Source organism: Aedes aegypti, chromosome 1 (genome assembly GCF_002204515.2).
Source record: "Aedes aegypti strain LVP_AGWG chromosome 1, AaegL5.0 Primary Assembly, whole genome shotgun sequence".
NCBI lineage: Eukaryota > Metazoa > Arthropoda > Insecta > Diptera > Culicidae > Aedes > Aedes aegypti.
The window spans coordinates 246,595,217-246,613,473 of NC_035107.1; the positions used below are offsets into that span (position 1 = coordinate 246,595,217).

At 40.5% G+C, this 18,257-nt stretch overlaps 1 protein-coding gene across 1 annotated transcript in view; it reads right to left on the minus strand.

The window, feature by feature from the left end:
- Window positions 1–535: 535 nt before the first annotated feature.
- LOC5566477 (macrophage erythroblast attacher) overlaps window positions 536–18,257 on the minus strand; it is a 41,042-nt gene continuing 23,320 nt past the window's right edge. The window contains exons 3-4 of the mRNA XM_001650814.2: window positions 15,047–16,017; window positions 536–1,700 (exon numbers count right to left, since the gene is read on the minus strand). Of these exons, the coding sequence (XP_001650864.1) occupies window positions 1,529–1,700; window positions 15,047–16,017 (1,143 nt within the window). The 3' untranslated portion in view covers window positions 536–1,528. The remainder of the gene's footprint in view (window positions 1,701–15,046; window positions 16,018–18,257) is intronic.

The following is an 18,257-nucleotide window of genomic DNA, read 5'->3' on the forward strand; positions in this document are numbered from 1 at the left end:
GTCATGTCCTTTACACTACAATTGTGGTGAAGGAACGGATGTTTTAAAAGGTGGAAGTAGTATTGCGGAAAACATTTGAACGATGCGAAAGAAACGAGGCGAGAAGGTGTAGAATAAGTTCTTATGGAAGGGACACAACTCATTCATCAAAAAAACACTGAACTGGGAAAATTCATAGGGAAAACTCATAGGAAAATATATTCTGGAGGAATATCCGCGAAGTTTATTTGGATAATTTTTGGCAACAAACTTATGCATCAAGTATGGAGGTCAAACTATTGAAAAAATGATCAACTTCTCATCTGTAACAGGATCCATTGATAAGAATGCCCCGATTAATTGACGTCTGGATTGATAGGTGGAACTAGTATCATGACAAACCCCTGAATGACGTGACGGATGAGACGTATCCGAATGCAGGAGCTGTAGGACCTTGGGGATGCAAAAACTGGTACCTACGTCCTCAATGTTTTCAGGGTAGAACATTGTTTGACATTTCTTTCAATTCTAAACAAATAAGATTTGACAACATTAATTTGGATGATTATGTTATAAAGATAAAAAATCTATATTACTCACTTCATTGCTCTCAATCGACATTTAATGCAGAAAAAATAATTCGAAACAAATACCTAGCAATTAAAAATTTCGCAGAAAAAAAAGCCTATCTGTTTTCCATTTTGATATTTTTTTCACACTTGATATATTCTGCTGCTCTAGTCCCAGCATTTGCATGTAAATTGAAATGAAGTGTATTGCCGATAGCATGCCAAATCTTCCGAGCGAGTCAGTTTTCTTCGTTCGTAGGAAAGATTGCATCATATACTTACTAATAAAACAAAATGTCGATAATTATCGCATATAGTATACTCACAACAAAGTCCATCCAACACGAGATGCTGCGTAAAACAGATGGCGTAGTTTTGGTATTTGAAAACAGTTTGCACTCAGCTGTCATTTTTCATATCGCTACTATTAAAATAGTGTTTCCTTTGCTTTTGCTTTACATGTACAATATTATAAGCTATTGCTATATCGATCCTATCTTATGGAAAAATAAATTCAAATTCAATAATATGTAATGATTTTCCGAAATATTCCACAATGTAAAACAGATTCAACAAATGTTGAGGCAATTGTTTCTACTGAGAATAATCTTGCCTAAGTTTCAGGTCTACAACTGAAGCCAAATTAGTAGTAGAAACGAAATAGAGGAGGATGAAGGTAGATACAATTGCACTGTGAATTAAAACTGGAATCTCCTCCAATACATAGTTTGATAAAATCCGAATGAAGATAACGAAAGAAGATTGATAAAAGCAAAAGAATCCAATCACAAGATGGAAAAACCTATCGCTACAAATTCGATTCCATTTCGTGTGTATGTCTGTTAGATTTTAGTCGCTATTTATATATTATAATACCGCAGCCGGGTGCTGCTGTTTGTAGCAGTTTTTTTGTATGATGATGAACTCGGGGTGTGAAAACGTGTTTTTTCCTCTCTCTCCCTCTCGGTAGAATAGCTCTACTACATGACGAAAACCTTCTCGATCTTGGGCGAGCGGAATTTCTCGTTCGTCTTGGGACACACGATGGTATCGTTGTCCTGGCGCATCTGGTCTATCGCTTGCTGGCCGAAGATTTGCCCGTTCGGAAGCATCATCGGCAGGTTGTGTTCGTTCAGCGGTTTGCCTGTTATTCTGCAATGGGAAAGCAAACGGGTGTTTAGGAATCTGTATGTGTTAAGTGAAGCTGAAAGTGGTTTATGGGTAGCTGCGCTGTCAAAGATGGAAGATCAATTGGTGAGCTTGTTTCATACCTTTATTTCAATTTTTTTTTTCAAATTTCAAATATTTTTATTTTTACCTTAGCTTTTACAATTTGTTTTTAAAGTTTAACTATCGAGATATGGACTTCCTTACAACAATGACATAGAACAAAACCACATTTTGTGATAATCAACGACAAACAACTATTTGGACATGGAAGGAAAAGCGCAAAAAAAAACTTCGAAATTGCTTAGAAAAAAGACAGAAAAAAGGAAAGCTTAAATATAATATCATATCACAGCTATGCGGCCAGCTCTTGTAAAAGAGGATTTACAGATGATGAACAGCTGTCCAGGAATTTAGGCATTAATCTCTGAAACCAATCATCGATCCGCTCAACGCCGGCAAGTCGATGTACCTCGTCAGTCGGATGAAAAGGGCTCAAATCAAGAATCATCTTGAGCAAACGATTTTGTTTAACTTGAACTTTCTTCCGGTGTGATTGTGCACAGTCGTACCAAGCAGGAAAGCCATACGCAACCGTTGGCCTGAGAACGGTTTTGTATAACAGGATCTTGATACCATGGTCCAAACGGGAGTGTCTTTTTACAAGAGGGTACAGCATTTTGACGACCTTATCGCATTTTTGGAGGCAGTTGGTCACGTGACAACCAAACTTTAGCTTCTGATCCAGGGTTATACCAAGATAACCAACATTTGGTGACCATGGAATGTCCACGCCGTTGCAAGAAACGTATCTCTGGGGTAGATGACGAGGGCTACGACGGCGAGTAAAGAAAATGGCTTGCGATTTCGTAGGGTTGACTTTCACCTTCCATTTTTGTTGGTACTCTTGGATGGAGTTCTGGGCATGCTGTAGCGTGTCGATTATTGTTCCTGCGTCGCGATGTGAGGCAAGAAAACCAGTGTCGTCAGCGAAAAAATAGTACTGGACATCGTTAACTTTTACTATGTCGGCGGAAAAGATGTTGTATAGTGTTGGGCTCAGAACAGAACCTTGAGGAACACCGAATGGTACGGACATTCGATCAGACGTACAGCCGTTTACTGCCACTTGGAAGGAACGATCCTTCAGGAAGCTTCGCATTATTTTCATAATCGACATCGGAAAATTACCCAGCAACATCTTGTGCAAGATCGCTTTTTGCCATACTGAATCGTACGCTTTCTCTACATCAAGAAGGATTAGGCCTGATGATTTTCCTTGCTGGAAATTACGTTTTACCTCCTTCACCATCCGCACGATTTGATGGCTGGTAGAATGTCCTTTTTGAAATCCAAATTGTTCATGAGGAATCAAACGAACTGTCTCCAGGTGTTTCTCGATGCGCGTCAAAATGACGCGTTCGAAAAGTTTGCTCAATGTTGGCAACAAGCTGATTGGTCTGTAGTTAGAAGGTATGGAATGGTCCTTATTCGCTTTCGGAATGGCGACAACTATAGCGTGTTTCCAGAAGCATGTTTTTGATTCCATCATGATCAGGCGCTTTTTTGGGTTTCAAATTGCGAATGATTGTGGCAATTTCCTTGGGGCGGACTAACCAGGAGTTATAGGCCACAGGCGGGGAAAGGTCGATCTGTTCGACAGAACGCTCAACAGCTTCAACAGTGTCCCTATCACTAGTAGCTTGATTGTTGTGAGCAAGCGCGAAACTTTCAGCAAGCAATTTGGCCTTCTCCTTAGGACAAGCGTATAACGTGTCTCCACTGCGCAGTGGAGGGCTGTACTTAGTCGTTTTCTTTAAAGCTTTGGTGATGCGCCAAAGTTTATTATCGCCCCGCTCCATAGTAGCTAACGTGTGAGAAAACTTGCTGAACCGTGCGTTTGCGCATTCCCCACGAATGCGATCATTTAACGAAAAAACAATTTGTTTCAGCATAGGATCTCTGATTCTCATCCATTGCCGTCGACGCCGGTTACGAAGCTGGATGAGGAGTTTTGTTTCGTCGGGAATTTGCGCTACATCGTACGGACGAGGGGTGATCAGCGGCACAGCAAACGATTCTGCGTCGAGAAGAGCGTCTTTGAAGAAATTGAGCGCAGTATTAACTCCATTTTCATCGCGGATGTTGGAAAACATAGGGTCGTTTGGACACAATTTGGTGTTAATCAACCGTTGGAAAGCAAGCCAGTCTGCACGTGCATAGCAGCGAACAGTGGCAGTATTTGCCACAGAATCGGCCGACAAACTGATCTCGAAAGTAACGGGCAGGTGGTCAGACGACAGCTCATTGTGAACGATTGGTTTCGACATGTTGACCAAATTGTTAGACAGCACAATGTCTAACGTGGATGGGCTTCCTCGCCCTGCAGGAATAAAGGTAGGGGAGTCAGGAAAGTTGATATTGAAACCCGAATGTGACGCCTCTTGACACAGGATAGTTCCAACTTTGTTATTCTTGACACAGTTCCAAGAACGATGTCTGGCGTTTAAATCCCCAATGACGAAATACGGTGAGTTTTGCGTGACCAAAGAGCGGATTTCACGTCGAAACTGGGACCACTCAGAGCCCCGACGCGTACCAGGGAAGTATGCAGCGATTATGCATATTTCATTATTACCAGTCGTTGAGATGGTAACTCCTGTAGCCTCGATTTTTTTGGTCGAAATATTCAGCTGCTTGAAAACCAATCCTTTACGCACAGCTATTAGTACACCTCCTCCTCTGCCGCCTTCAACACTTGATGGCCGATCGAGCCGAACACAGGAGAAATTTGGGTGAAGGAATGGAGTATTTGGGCGTAACCAGGTTTCGGTGACGACAGCTACATCTATGCCATGACGTTGTACAAAGTCGAAAAATTCTAGCAATTTGCTGTGAACGGATCTTCCGTTTCAATTAACTACGCGCAGGTGGACTAGCCATTATACACATATTTGATAATTAGCTCGGATAGTGCTAGAAATTGTTGTTCCTTAGAGCGGCAGCCTTGCAACCGATGAAAAAGGTCCCTCGCCAGGCAAAGAAACTCGGAGATGGAAAAAAGATCTGCACGTCGCTCTGGTTGGCCGGAACCTTGCAGTACTTGCGAGAAAGAAAGTCCTTCACCGGCGCTAGGATTGTTCAAACGATTTTGAACGCTGGAATTGATCCTAGGTAGAGAGGTCGGAGGTGCGCGGGTGTTCGGCATCGTAGTTTTCTTGGAAGCACGCTGACGATTTTCTTCGAGTTGCTTGATATACTTCAGTCGGCTGGGGCAACCTCGGAAGTTGCCTGTGTGAGTTTGCGCACCGAATAAGACTGCGCGAGACGGTAGCATCCTTGAGGTTGGCCTTCATCGGGAGCTTGCAGTTTGCTGTGAGATGTTTCTCCCCGCATTTGACACAGGATGGAGAGATGTTACAAAAGCGCATTCCATGGCCGAAGCGTTGACATCGATGGCACTGGACCGAATCGTCAGGTTTTCTGGTGAAAAATCTCCACTTTACTACCGTGTTGAACAGAGTCTTGACACCTTGCAGCTCCGAAAGCTTGGTAGATCCTTTCTCAAAACAAAGCAGATACAACACAGTTTCTTCGGGACCATTTTGCTTTCGAGAGAAAATTTTAACATCTAACGGGCGCACTGCATTGAGCAACAATTCCTCCTTCAGCTCCGCCAAACCATACAGTGCGAGACCCGAGAGTATGAATCGTACGGGCTGTTGGTGCGATGGGGTGTAAGTGAAAAACTCCGTGTTGGAGTATTGTAGCACCTTGATGACGGCATTGAAAACGTTCTCGTCCGACGCATTAAGCTGCGTGCCAGCTTTAACAGCTTTCAGTTGGTAACCGGACTGCGGGATATCGGCCAGATTCATCAGCTCGCGGGAGTGTTTGGTACCTTTGCTTACGATTGTGATGGGAGGAGGACGGCGATTCTTCTTCGGGGCATTGGGTGGCGATTGCGATTTGTTGTTTACGTTTCCATCTGGGTCGTCAGTGGACAGCGTTTCGAAGAGGTTCTGTGTAGCAACCATCGGTTGGATTGATGTTCCGATCTCCATCGGGAGGAAATTGTGATCGTCGGCTGGAGAAGGCTGGCAGTGGGTACGTTTTAGCAGCTTGGCATCGTTACGATCACCGGAGTCAACGATTGAGGTTACCGACGGAGTTTTATCGTAATCACGGCGAATAATTATGTTGGATTGCGAACTTTGCACATTATTGCGCGGAGTATTACACTCAAAATAATCCAAACGTCATTGTTACGTGGAAACATACGTGGTTTTTTTCCATCGCACTTTTCACGTAGCTCTTACGGGAATCATAGGTGACACAGAATGAACCGATGAACCCATGAACTAGTGTCATTCTATCGGAGAGCCGCGTAAGAGCTACGTGAAATTTTCGTATGATTCACCAAGGGCATTGATGGAAGCTAAATAAAACTTCCAGTACATTTCAACTAAAATCGGTATAGATGCAATCTACTTAGCTTTGCACTGTTTTCTGAATATACATAATTTTGCAATAAAATGATATGGAACTAAAGTGAATAATATGCAACTTTTATTAGCTATTCGAAAGAGATCAAACATTTTCGTCACGGAACACTGAGTTTTCATGTCATTGCTATAGAAATTGATAGTTGGGTGCGAATTTCGGGAATTTCGAGAATGGATTCTTCTGCCAGATGTTTATAGGTGTCCTTCCTGTTTCAATGAAAGAATGTGATAAATGAAGTAAATCACTAATAAAAACGCATAGATGGATGATTTACACACGTTTGAATTTCGGCGAGGAAAACATCCTCGTCTAACTCCAGACTACCAAAGCCGCTTGTCAGTCCAATTTCGAACCATGTCGGTAGATGCGATACAATTGTTATCTTAAAACAATACAATTTTCTTCAATATTAGATTATCAGCGACAAGAACAAAATTTACCTTTAGATTAATCTAATTTATAATATATAAAATAGCTGACTCCGCTTACTCTTGAAGTTTGTTGTTGACTGACGCCATCATAACACAGAATGAACCATATAATGAATACTTTCAAGATGAATCAATCCATGTACGAAATTTCCACGTAAGCTTGATAGGTTAACCACAGTAAGAATGACCGAAGCTACATTTAATGTTTACCTATGATTCGGTGATTGTTACCTTAGACAGGTGAAGTCAAGAAAAAAATCATTTCTACGAATCTACGTGATTTTTCACGTAGCTATGACGTTTGGATTATTTTGAGTGTACGGCCCGAGGCGTGATTATCCACTTTAGTGGCACGAAGTTATTTAATCGGCGAAAAAATAAGCGAAATCAACGAATAACAACGCATTAAATTTTGCAGCTTGTGCATCAATTGCTTTGACAGCTCGAAACTGATTTATTTCAAATCTGTTAAATGCTTTTATTTCAAATCTGTCCAAAGGTGGGAATAATACGTAAAATGATTATTTAACAAACTGTACATAATTCGTCCCTTGATGTGCCGACATTAATTTTCTTCCACTTGGATATTTTCAAGGTAACTAAAAGTATCATATTTATAAGCACGTTTAAATCTCACAAATAATTGCTCATCATGGACTAATCGCTTATCAAAGTGAATCCTGTGACCCAACGATCCTGCCTACTAACAAACATCCCTTCCAGTAACATTTGTGGAGATGCAGAGGTAAACACGGTCTCCAAATAGCAAAGGTTGTACATACTTCCCCCAATCCCACCTCACCACAAGGCCGTGTCCGGCGCCATTATTGACTCTTTATAGATAGAGGTACTGAATTATACACACTGAAAAATATTATGGCCGAACCCAGCCGATCTTCCAGTTGATCCTTTATGCATCTTCGGTCAATCGCAGATTAGCAACCATATATATGTATAGTCAGTCTAAATTAAGCTAAGCTAATTGGAAATCAAAGGGAAGCTGCAATCAATTTCAAATTAGTGCTTGTAGCGGCTGAGGGTCTTAAAATAAGAACTTAAGAAACTTTATGCTCGAAAAAACGACCAGATTGGAATCAAGAATTCAAAAAGAAACCAACCTGGAAACAGGAGAGAAAAATTCTTTAGAATGACAGCAGGACAAGTATTCCGCGTAGATCACTTGTATTAATTTAGGACTTTCTATGGCTTTCTTTAGTTAGTTTCATTAGTTATGAAAGTTGCCTTCATGTATAACTCGGGTTATTTCTGCAGGAGTTCATTGAGTGAATTTTTAAAGACTACAAAAATGTTTAAGATTTCTATTCAAGATTATTCCTAGAATTCCACCTGCATTTGTTCTGAGAATATGATTATTGCACTTGTGATTTCATCAAGATTTTTCCAAAGATTCATGGATTCGTTTTCAATGAAGTCCAAAGATATACAAGAATTCATTTAATCGATTTCTCAAGGATTTCTTTCAAGATTCCCGTTGGTCCTCCATTCCCGATTTAAACCAGGATTGTTTTCAAAGTATTTACCTCTTAAAATTCAAAGGAAGACATTTTCTAAAAAAAACTTCTCAGAATTAATCCAGGAATAGTTCCAAAGATGTATGGAGGACATTTTCCAAAAAATATTAAAGAGAAACCATGGCTGAAATGTGTGTCTTCATGAAAATGTTCGAAAAATAACTGAAAAAAATCAGAGTATGAACACCTGAAAGAATCCATCTAGGTTTTTATGGATAAATCTCAAAACAAATTTGTTCAAAAACTCTGCAAAGATCCTTTGTGGATTTTCTTGAAACAAGGAGGAATCTTTGGAAGATCTCCTAAAGTAATAACTAGAGAAATCGGTGGAAGAATTAAAAATCTTTGGAGAAGATCCCATAAGTATTCCCTGCGAAAGTTTCCAAAATAATCTCTATGCCAATTACTGGAGGTAATGGCGTTGTGCTGAAGTACATCCCTGGAACAAATTATGTAAAAATTCCTAGGGGAGTCCCTAAAAGTATTCTAAAAGATACGTATTTTTAATTATGAATCGTAGTTTTACGGCTAACCAGCCGAGTGAAAGTTTACCAACTATCGAAAAGCTAAACAATACATATACTTTGCAATTGGATTGAATGGACAAATTGATGTGAAGTTTTGCGAAAAAGTTACACGTCTTCTCAGTGAGAATCGAACTCACGACTCCCTGATCTCTAGTTAGGGCGCGTTACCACTACGCCATGAGAGGACTCATGGACGCAGAAGTTAACTTGAATTCGATTTCAGCTCAATAATCACGTGGTCCTTTTTCGCAAAGTGCCTTTCTTTCGGAAGAATTAGATGCCCATCCAAACATAACGCTTTCTATTGATATCCAATGCCTAGCCCGAGAGCGCATTACTGAGAAGACGTGTAACTTTTTCGCAAAACTTCACATCAATTTGTCCATTTAATCCAATTGCAAAGTATATGTAATGTTTAGCTTTTCGGTAGTTGTTATTCTAAAAGATTTTTTTTTTTAAGAAAACAACAATAATACCGATTCTTCTGGTTGATGCGAGGAATTTGAGAAGAAATGTTTTTTTCCTATCTTTATTAACGAGATTTTTAGCCCTGGACTAGTTCATCTTGGGACCAACGGCTTTTACTTCCCTTCCGAAGGAAGTCGTCAATATTACTTTTCACGTCATAAATGACTATCTCGGGGATGGAATTCGATCCCAGATCCTCGGGGTGAGAGGCGTGTGTTCTAACCACTACACCAGATCTATACCCGGAGAGAAGAAATCCCTGAAGAAGCTATGGAACAGTCGCTTAAAAATCTCCGAAAGTATCTTTGAAGCTTTTTGAATCTCGCACTAGGATTCGTTGTAAAGAAAAAAAGGTGACTTGAAGATTCTATTGAAGATAAAGACTTGTTAGAGGTATGCATCAAAATTATTCAGGTATTTGCTTCAGGAATATTATTCAGGAGATTCATTCATGCATTACTCTGAAGATTTCCAGTGAATCTTTCACTGACTTTCCAAGAAATTTTTCCATGATTTTTATTTAGAATACCTTCAAGAATTTAACCAGGATGTTTTTCAAGGATACCTTTCGAAATGATGATCGTTCAGAAATTGCTCCAAAGACTCTTTCAGGAATCACTCAATGGAATCCTCAGCCCTCGCAGAACTCATCCAATAATTTTCGCATGCATCTCTTTAAAATTTCCTTCAAGATTTTTATTTGAGTTTTATTTGTGATTACAACCAGTAATTTCTCTTAGGAATTCTAAAGGGGTTTATTCAGGGATATTTTAGAATATTCTTAAAATTTCGCTCAGAATTTTGTTTGAGATTTCAACTACAGATTTTAAATAATGGAACACCTTCAGGAATTATTTAAGATATACTTCCCAAGATTCCTTCAGGAATATTAAGATTCTCTCAGAAATTTTTCAAAGTGTGCATCAAAGAATTTAGCCATGTTTTTCCCTAGCCAGATAATTGACGAAGAAATTATTGGAGGTCCTAAAGTAACAACTAGAGAAAAATTTACTATAAAAATCTTTGGATACAATTCTGTGATAGTCTCTGGTAAAGTTTTCTGAATAATTTCTATGGAAATTACTGTAGATAGTAAGATGCTAAAACTATTCTTAAGAACTTAAACTTAAGACGAATTTCTGAAGCGAGGAATCTGATAATCAGTGGAAAAATCTATGTATGTAGCTCCGAAGAAAATAGATGTAAGAGACCTTCAATTGGGTTGTTTAGTGATGAAAAATTCACATATTTTTGTAGCTTGATCGAAAGAGCACATTTTTTAAGTGTAACACGGTTTTATTGCGCTTTAATTTCTTAATTTTGATATAATAAATGATTAAACAAGATTTCAATTCGTCGACTCAATGACATTTCAATTTACATAATAACAGTTCGTCCCGAAGTAAAATTAGCCGAGGGGTGATTCAAACGCGATTTCCATACTAAATTCAAACGTGTTTTAAAACCAGTTTCAGGGCACGAAAAATCATGAAACTTTGGATTCCGGTATAGTTTTTAACGTAGAATCACAATGTGTAAAAAATAGGATACCCCTAAACAAGCCAATTGAAAATAGAGACTTGAAGATTGGCACTAAAAGAGAGGCCAAGTCTCTAAAAAGGGATCAGAGAAGCCGACTAGACATCTTAGAGTGTGTTTTTAAGTATGCCTCCGAATATTTCTCGTGAATCAACGCCATTTATTTTTGATGGTGATAATGAAATTCCTTAAGAAATTTCATCAGCATGTTGTTCAGGTATTTGCTCAAAAAATCCATCATAAATTACTACCTAGATTTCTTCAGGAGTTTATATGAGAGAGAATATGACTAGACATTTCTCCAAGGATATTTTCACGAGTTTTTTTTTTTAATTTCTCATGATGTTTCAAATATTACTTCTCGTATTACTAAATGTTTTTCTTTCATGATTTTTTTTTCAGGAATTTTATCAGAAAATAATTCATCTCTTCGTTGAATGTTTCCTGCAGATAATATTCCAAAGATTTCATCAGAGATCATTGAATTGAGTAATTCATTTGCGTGACATAAGGAAAAATTTCATTCAAGATACCTTTAAAAATCCAACTTGGAATTTTTCATGTGATTATTTTAGAAAATACTCCAGAGATTCCATCAAGAATTCCACCCATGATTCTTTCAGAAATCTCTCCCGAAAGTCCGAAGACCTCTAGGAATTCATCCAGTGATTCTTTCTGGATTCCCTAGAGTTTCTTTAATATTTTATCAGAAATTTCTGTAAAGATACCTTTAGAAGTCAATTCTGAGATTCCTCCAGCAATTCATCTACAAATTATTTGATAATTTTCTCAAGGTAGTCGTCAAAGATCTTAACCATAAAGTCATCCAAGTAACTATCTACCAAATTCTTCAGAAATTACTAGGGAAAATCTTGAACAAATCCAGGATGTAGTTGCAAAAGGAACTCCTGAAATATTCTTTGATAGAACTTCTGTAGGAATTCCTGATGAATTTCCGCAAGGAAGTCTGACTCTTGATTCGTTCTTCGTGAATTTTCTACCTAAACGGCTAAGATGATTATTGTTAAAAATATAAATGACATCTCTGGACTGGACAACATCCAGCAGGACATCGGTCTATTTGTTTCACAGTTGTGAAGCCTTCAATGAACTTTTGAAGAATCCATATAGATTTTACTTGAGAAATTGCTCGAGAAGCAGGTGAAAGAACTGTGGAAGTAATACCTGGATGTAATGGTGGTGAAATTCCTAGAAGAATATGTGAAGGAACTTTATGAGAAATACTTGGTCGAATGTACTGAGGAGTCCTTGGAACAATTCTCGCATACTCTGAGATAACGCTCTAAAAGCCATTGGTAACCACGTGTGTAGCTCGTTGTTTCTGAGCAAATGATAGAATAAGCACCCAAACCAACATCACGGGCAGTTAGATAATGATCCTTCCTTCCCCATAGAGTTGTTAAATAACATGAAAATACATTAAAATGCTCAGAAACAACGTGCTACACACATGGTTACCAATGGCTTTTAGGGCGAGATCAGAAGTTATGCGAGAATTCTAGAGTAATTTTAGGAGCAATTCCTGGGGGAAGCTGTAGATGAATTCTTGCAGGAATTGTATGTAATGGGTGCAATAATAATTGGAAAATGGATTCTTGCATGGCTTTCTGGAAAATTCCGTAAACGAATTCCTTTGAAAACTCTGGAATAAACCACTGTGGATTTTCTTATAAAACATCTTATAGTAATCTTCAGAGCGCCTTAAGTAACAACTGGATAAATCGGTGAAATGATGTGCATTCCTTGATCAAATTTTTGGAGGAATTTCTATGGAAGTTACAGGAGGTTGTTGTGTTAGATTTCATTGAGAAAAATGTGGAAAATTTCTTCTAAGCATCGCTTGGCGAACCACTGGAAGAATCTCGGGACGAACTTGAAATTTCTGGAGTGATGTATTTCATAAGAAAACTGTATAAAGCACCAGAAGAAATTTCGAAGCTTTCCCATGAATAATAAGACTTTAGAGACCTTTCATTAGAAATAGAGACTTTTAGAGACTTGCATTGAAACAGTGACTAAATCTCTAAAACCTATATGTGATATATTGAACTGCCAAAGAATTTCCTGGCGGAAAATTTGTTGTAATTCCACTAAGCATGATTTTAGAAATCACTGGATATATTTCATGGCAAATTCTGGGAGAATTTCTCAACGAATCCTTAGATGACTTTGTGGATGGCTAACTGGATTGTATCTCTGAATACATCTAGCGAATCCCTGAAGCTTCTCCTCGCGAAGTCCACGAACGAATTCCTTAAGAACCAATGGAATAGTCGTGTATAGTGATCCTTTATAGAGGATAGTGATCTTATAAAGGATCGCTTGTCGTGTAGGAATCTATGGTGATTCAAAAATTCACACCACGATCAAATCAACAGCAAGGAAAAACATGACTTTTGAGATTGTTTTGCTTTAAAGGGACTTTGGATGCAAAAATAATATAGACTTTTTAGAGTATTGTATAGAAATAGTGATCAAGCCTCATGTGTGGTAGCGACGGAGTGTTATAAAGATTTTTCAGTAAATGAAATAAACCTTCCTTAGCCAAATGGTTTAGAGTCCGCGGCTACAAAGCAAGCCATACTGAAGGTGTCTGGGTACGAATCCCGGTTGGTCCAGGATCTTTTCGTAAAGAAAATTTCCTTGACTTCCCTGGGCGTAGAGTATAATCGTACCTGCCATACGATATACGAATGCGAAAATGGCAACTTTGGCAAAGAAAGCACTCAGTTAATAATTGTGGAACAGTATTAGTATGTTTGGAACATATCTCAAAATTTCTCCATAGTAATTTCCAAATAAACCTACATTGTCCTTGGGCCACCTTTAAATCACCATCTAGAAAGCTGAAATTTTCACAGAATGCTATTTTTATGGTAAGGATGGTAAGGAACATATGGGAGATTGGATTCTCAAACATTTTTAAATTTTGAATCGCCCTAGCCTTTCACGCCGAGAACCTGAGATCGAATCCCATCCTCGAGATAGTCACTTATGGCGCAAAGTTTATAGCGATGGCTTTCTTCGGAAGGGAAGTAAAGCTGTTGGTACCGAGATAAACTAGCTCAATGCTAAAAATCTCGTTATTAAAAATAGAAAAAAAAATTGAGTAATCTTGTAGCTTCCTGGAAAAGACTCTAATCGATTTTTTTTTTTCAAAATCTCTTTGTGAATTTTCTTGGAAGAGCTCGTGCGAGATGGGCCAAACTTTCGGAATCCTATATTTTTTGTAGGTAGTTCTCGCAGAAAGTTGACAGATTTGCATAGAAAACATCTGTAGGTGTGATTCTTGGAAAGATTTTAACAAGGAATCCCGCTATCAATCTATAGACTTTTTCAGGAACTCATTGTTCATTTCCTCGGGAATCATCTCTAGACAAGATTAAAAAAAAAGTGTGTCCAAAGAATTTCACCAGAAATCCACAAAGATCTTGTCAAAAAAAAATCGTAGAATTATTTAGGAATTCCGCAAAAACCACCTTTGGAGGCTGCTATGAAAATCTTAAAAATTTTGCTAATGCTTTATCTATTTAACAGTTGCGGATCACCGGTTGGGAAACCCTGTGCTAGAGAGACAACGGAATTAATTGATGGAAGAATTAGTAGAAAAAATCTCTGGAGGAAATCCTGGGATAAATTTTCAGCGTTATATTTATGGAAACTAATGGTAGTAGTAAAGTGGGATTTTCCAGAGCAAATTCTGGAGTATCCCTTGCGAATCACTGGAGGAATTTCTGAATCAATTTCTGGGAGAATTTTTAAGCAATATTTAGAGAAATTTTAAAATTTCTGTCTAGAGGAATGTCTGAAAGTATTCCAAGAGCAATCTCTGGAGAAATCACAATAAGAGTTCCTAGGACATTTCCCGGATGAAACTAAGAAGAAACTCTTAAATAATTTGGGGATTAATTGCGTATGCGTCTCTGATGAATTTTCTTGTACTTCTAGAATTTTGCACTAGATTCACTAAAGTGAAAATAGTAAGTTAAGAAACCATTTTGTTTAAAAAAAGATACTCCAAGATAACTTGATCTACCGTCATGCGGGGTGACATTGGGCCATAAGGCTGACTTTGGGCCAAGATTTATACAGCAACCGAATACCAGAATAATGAAAACAATGTGACAAGCTTCAAGAATACGTTATAAATAGCCATTACATGCTCATAGATAAGATTTGTGGTGTTCCATTTAGCCATGAGATGCATCGAAAAGGGCGGTCAAAGTCACCCCCTAGGCCCAATGTCACCCCGCACGACGGTATCTAAAAAGAAACCTGGTCACCAACCCTGACCACCAAGAACTCACCTGCAAATTAACCGGCTTTGAGCGCAGTGCGAAAACGGTAGATTTTCGGCGATCTCGTTGACATTCTTCTGGCAAACCGGACAGTTCATGTTCTTCGACGTCGTCGAGTAGCATTGGGGTGTCTTGAGAGCGGAAATTCCGGCCTGAACGGCCACACTCAGCACGGACTGCGACGGCAGCTGGAACAGTCTGTAGTTTTCCAACCGGAAGTGCAGCACCAGATCGTTCCAGCGCTGGGGATCGTAAAACGTTTTGTACGGCTCGATTTGGGTGGTCACGGGGAACGCCAACAGTGCCATGTACTGGCGGATTTCCTTCAGCTCCTGTTCGAATGCAGGGAAATACTTCTGGGCGTGCATGACCGCCATCAGGCGTTTGTCTTCGCGGATCAGCTCCACGAATTCCTGCACACGTAGCTGAAACTCGATGTTGGAGTTGATCTTTTTCAGCTTAGATTTGTTATCGTTGCACCAGAGGATGCACTTGGCCGTGCTACGATTGGCCAGATCGCGTTCGACCTCGCGGGTGATTTGAAAAATGTCCAAATTGGTGAGATCTCGGATTCCGCTGCGAATGGCTAACCGTTCGGCTGTGTCGTAGTATCCAAGCCGGAGAAAGTGCTCCACGATCATTCGATCGAGTCGGATTTTTTTCCACTGGTTGGTGGCTGCGGCTTGCAGTTCCAGTGTCGTGGCATCACTTGGAGGAGTCACGTTCTGCTTTAGGTGTTCAAGGCGACGCTTGCACACCAAACCGGCCGACAGCTCTTCCGAAATGCTTTCTTCGGCTTTGCGCTTCAGAACTTGCAGGCGTTCTACTACGCCACCTAGGAGTCTGGATATTTCCGATCCGGCCGAACCATCCGATAATCCTTTCTCCAGTTCCGAGGCAGCATTCTGTATCTGGCTTAGCTCGCGATCGAGCGTTTTCTGAGCGATGCGAAATTTTTTGTTCAATATCTCGTATGGCACCTGTGGAGATGGAAAGAAGATTTAGGTTGTTAAATAGAGACATTATACTTCAGGTAAATAGCAGTAGTTTGAAGAGAATTAATTATCTTGATGAAGAAATGTACTTCCGTTAAGACAGATATAGTGTAAGAGCGAAATAAAAAAAGCTTTGAGTAAGTAGGTAGCAATATTTGCGGTTGAGCTACGAACACTTTAAAATCAGTTTGAAAAGTTACTGGATAAACCTCTCAGAGACAAGGGATAGGAATGTACTTGATCGGAAGAGGATCTTGACGAACGATGAAATACTGAGAGTACAGGAATTTCATTCATTTATTTAGTTAACATCAAAACAGATAACACTAAATCAACAATTTCACAATACTCGGTTCGTGGCCGCATCTCTCCATCCTCGGTTCTGCCCCACGCTCGTCAAATCGATACGTACTTGATCCGCCCACCTAGCTCGCTGCGCTCCACGCCTTCTTGTGCCAACCGGATCGGAAGCGAACACCATCTTTGCAGGGTTGCTGTCCGGAATTCTTGCCACATGCCCTGCCCATCGTATCCTTCCAGCTTTGGCCACCTTCTGGATACTGGGTTCGCCGTAGAGTTGGGCCTACTCGTGGTTCATCCTTTGCCGCCACACAACTTCCACTGATGATTCGCCTACGTATTGCACGGCTAACGTTATAGTCAGCCGTCAGCAAGGATCCAACACTGCTACCTAGGCGAGTCCTGTCACGCTCGGCCCCACCAGCTAGCATGTACATTATCTTGGACGCATTCACCAGCAGTCCAACTTTTACTGCCTCGCGTTTCAGGTGGGTGTACAGGTCTGCCATCTTTTCAAATGTTCAGCCGACAATGTCCATATTATCCGCTAAGCAAACAAATTGACTAAATCTCGTAAAAAATCGTACCCCGGCTCTCCACATAACACCTTCTAGCGCAATATTGAACAACAGGCACGAAAGTCCATTACCTTGTCGTAGTCCCCGACGGGATCCAAACGAACTGGAATGTTCGCCTGAAACCTTCACACAATTTTGCACACCTTCCATCGTCGCTCTTATCAGTCTCGTGAGCTTCCCGGGAAACGTCCATGATTTTCCATAGCTCTACGCGGTCGATACTATCGTATGCCATCTTGAATTCGATGAAAAGGTGATGCGTTGGGACCTGGTATTCACAACATTTTTGGAGGATTTGCCGTACAGTAAAGATCTGGTCCGTTGTTGATCAGCCGTCAACGAAGCTGGCTTGATAACTTCCCACGAACTCGTTTACTATAGGTGACAGACGACGGAAGATGATCTGGGATAATACTTTGTAGGCCGCATTTGGAAGGGTGATCGCTCGAAAGTTCTCACAATCTAACTTGTCGCCTTTCTTGAAGATGGGGCATATAACCCCTTTCTTCCACTCCTCCGGTAGCTATTCTGTTTCCCAGATTGTGCCTATCAGCCGGTGTAGACAAATGGCCAGCTTCTCCGGGCCCATCTTTATGAGTTTAGCTCCAATGCCATCATTACCAGCAGCTTTATTGTTCTTGAGTTGATGAATGACATCCTTAACCTCCCTCAAAGTGGGGGCTGGTTGGTTTCCATCGCCGGTAGTACTGACGAAGGCATTTTCTCCGTTGCCCCGTTCTTCATTGCCTGTGCTCTCAGCGCCATTCAGGTGTTTGTCGAAGTGCTGCTTCTACCTTTCGATCACCTCACGCTCGTCCGTCAAAATGCTCCTGTCTTTATCCCTGCACATCTCGGCTCGCGGCACGAAGCCGTTGCGGGATGCGTTGAGCTTCTGATAGAACTTACGTGTTTCTTGGGACCGGCACAGCTGTTCCATCTTTTCGCACTCCGTCTCCTCCAGGCGGCGTTTTTTCTCCCGAAAGAGGCAGGTCTGCTGTTGCCGTTTCCGTCTATAACGTTCCACGTTCCGCCAGGTCCCTTGCTGCAGCATGACCGCCCGCGCTGCATTCTTCTACTCCAGAATCTGCCTACATTCCTCGTCGAACCAATCGTTTCGTCGACTCCGTCCCACGTACCCGACGTTGCTATCAGCTGCATTGTTGATGGCTGCTTTCGCTGTTTTCTAGCAGTCCCCAAGAGGGGCTTCAACCAGCTCACTCTCTTCCGGTAATGCAGCCTCGAGGTGCTGCGCGTACGCAGTTGCGACATCCGGTTGCTTAAGCCGCTCTAGATCATACCGGGGCGGCCGTCGGTACTGTACGTTGTTGACGATGGAGAGTTTTGGGC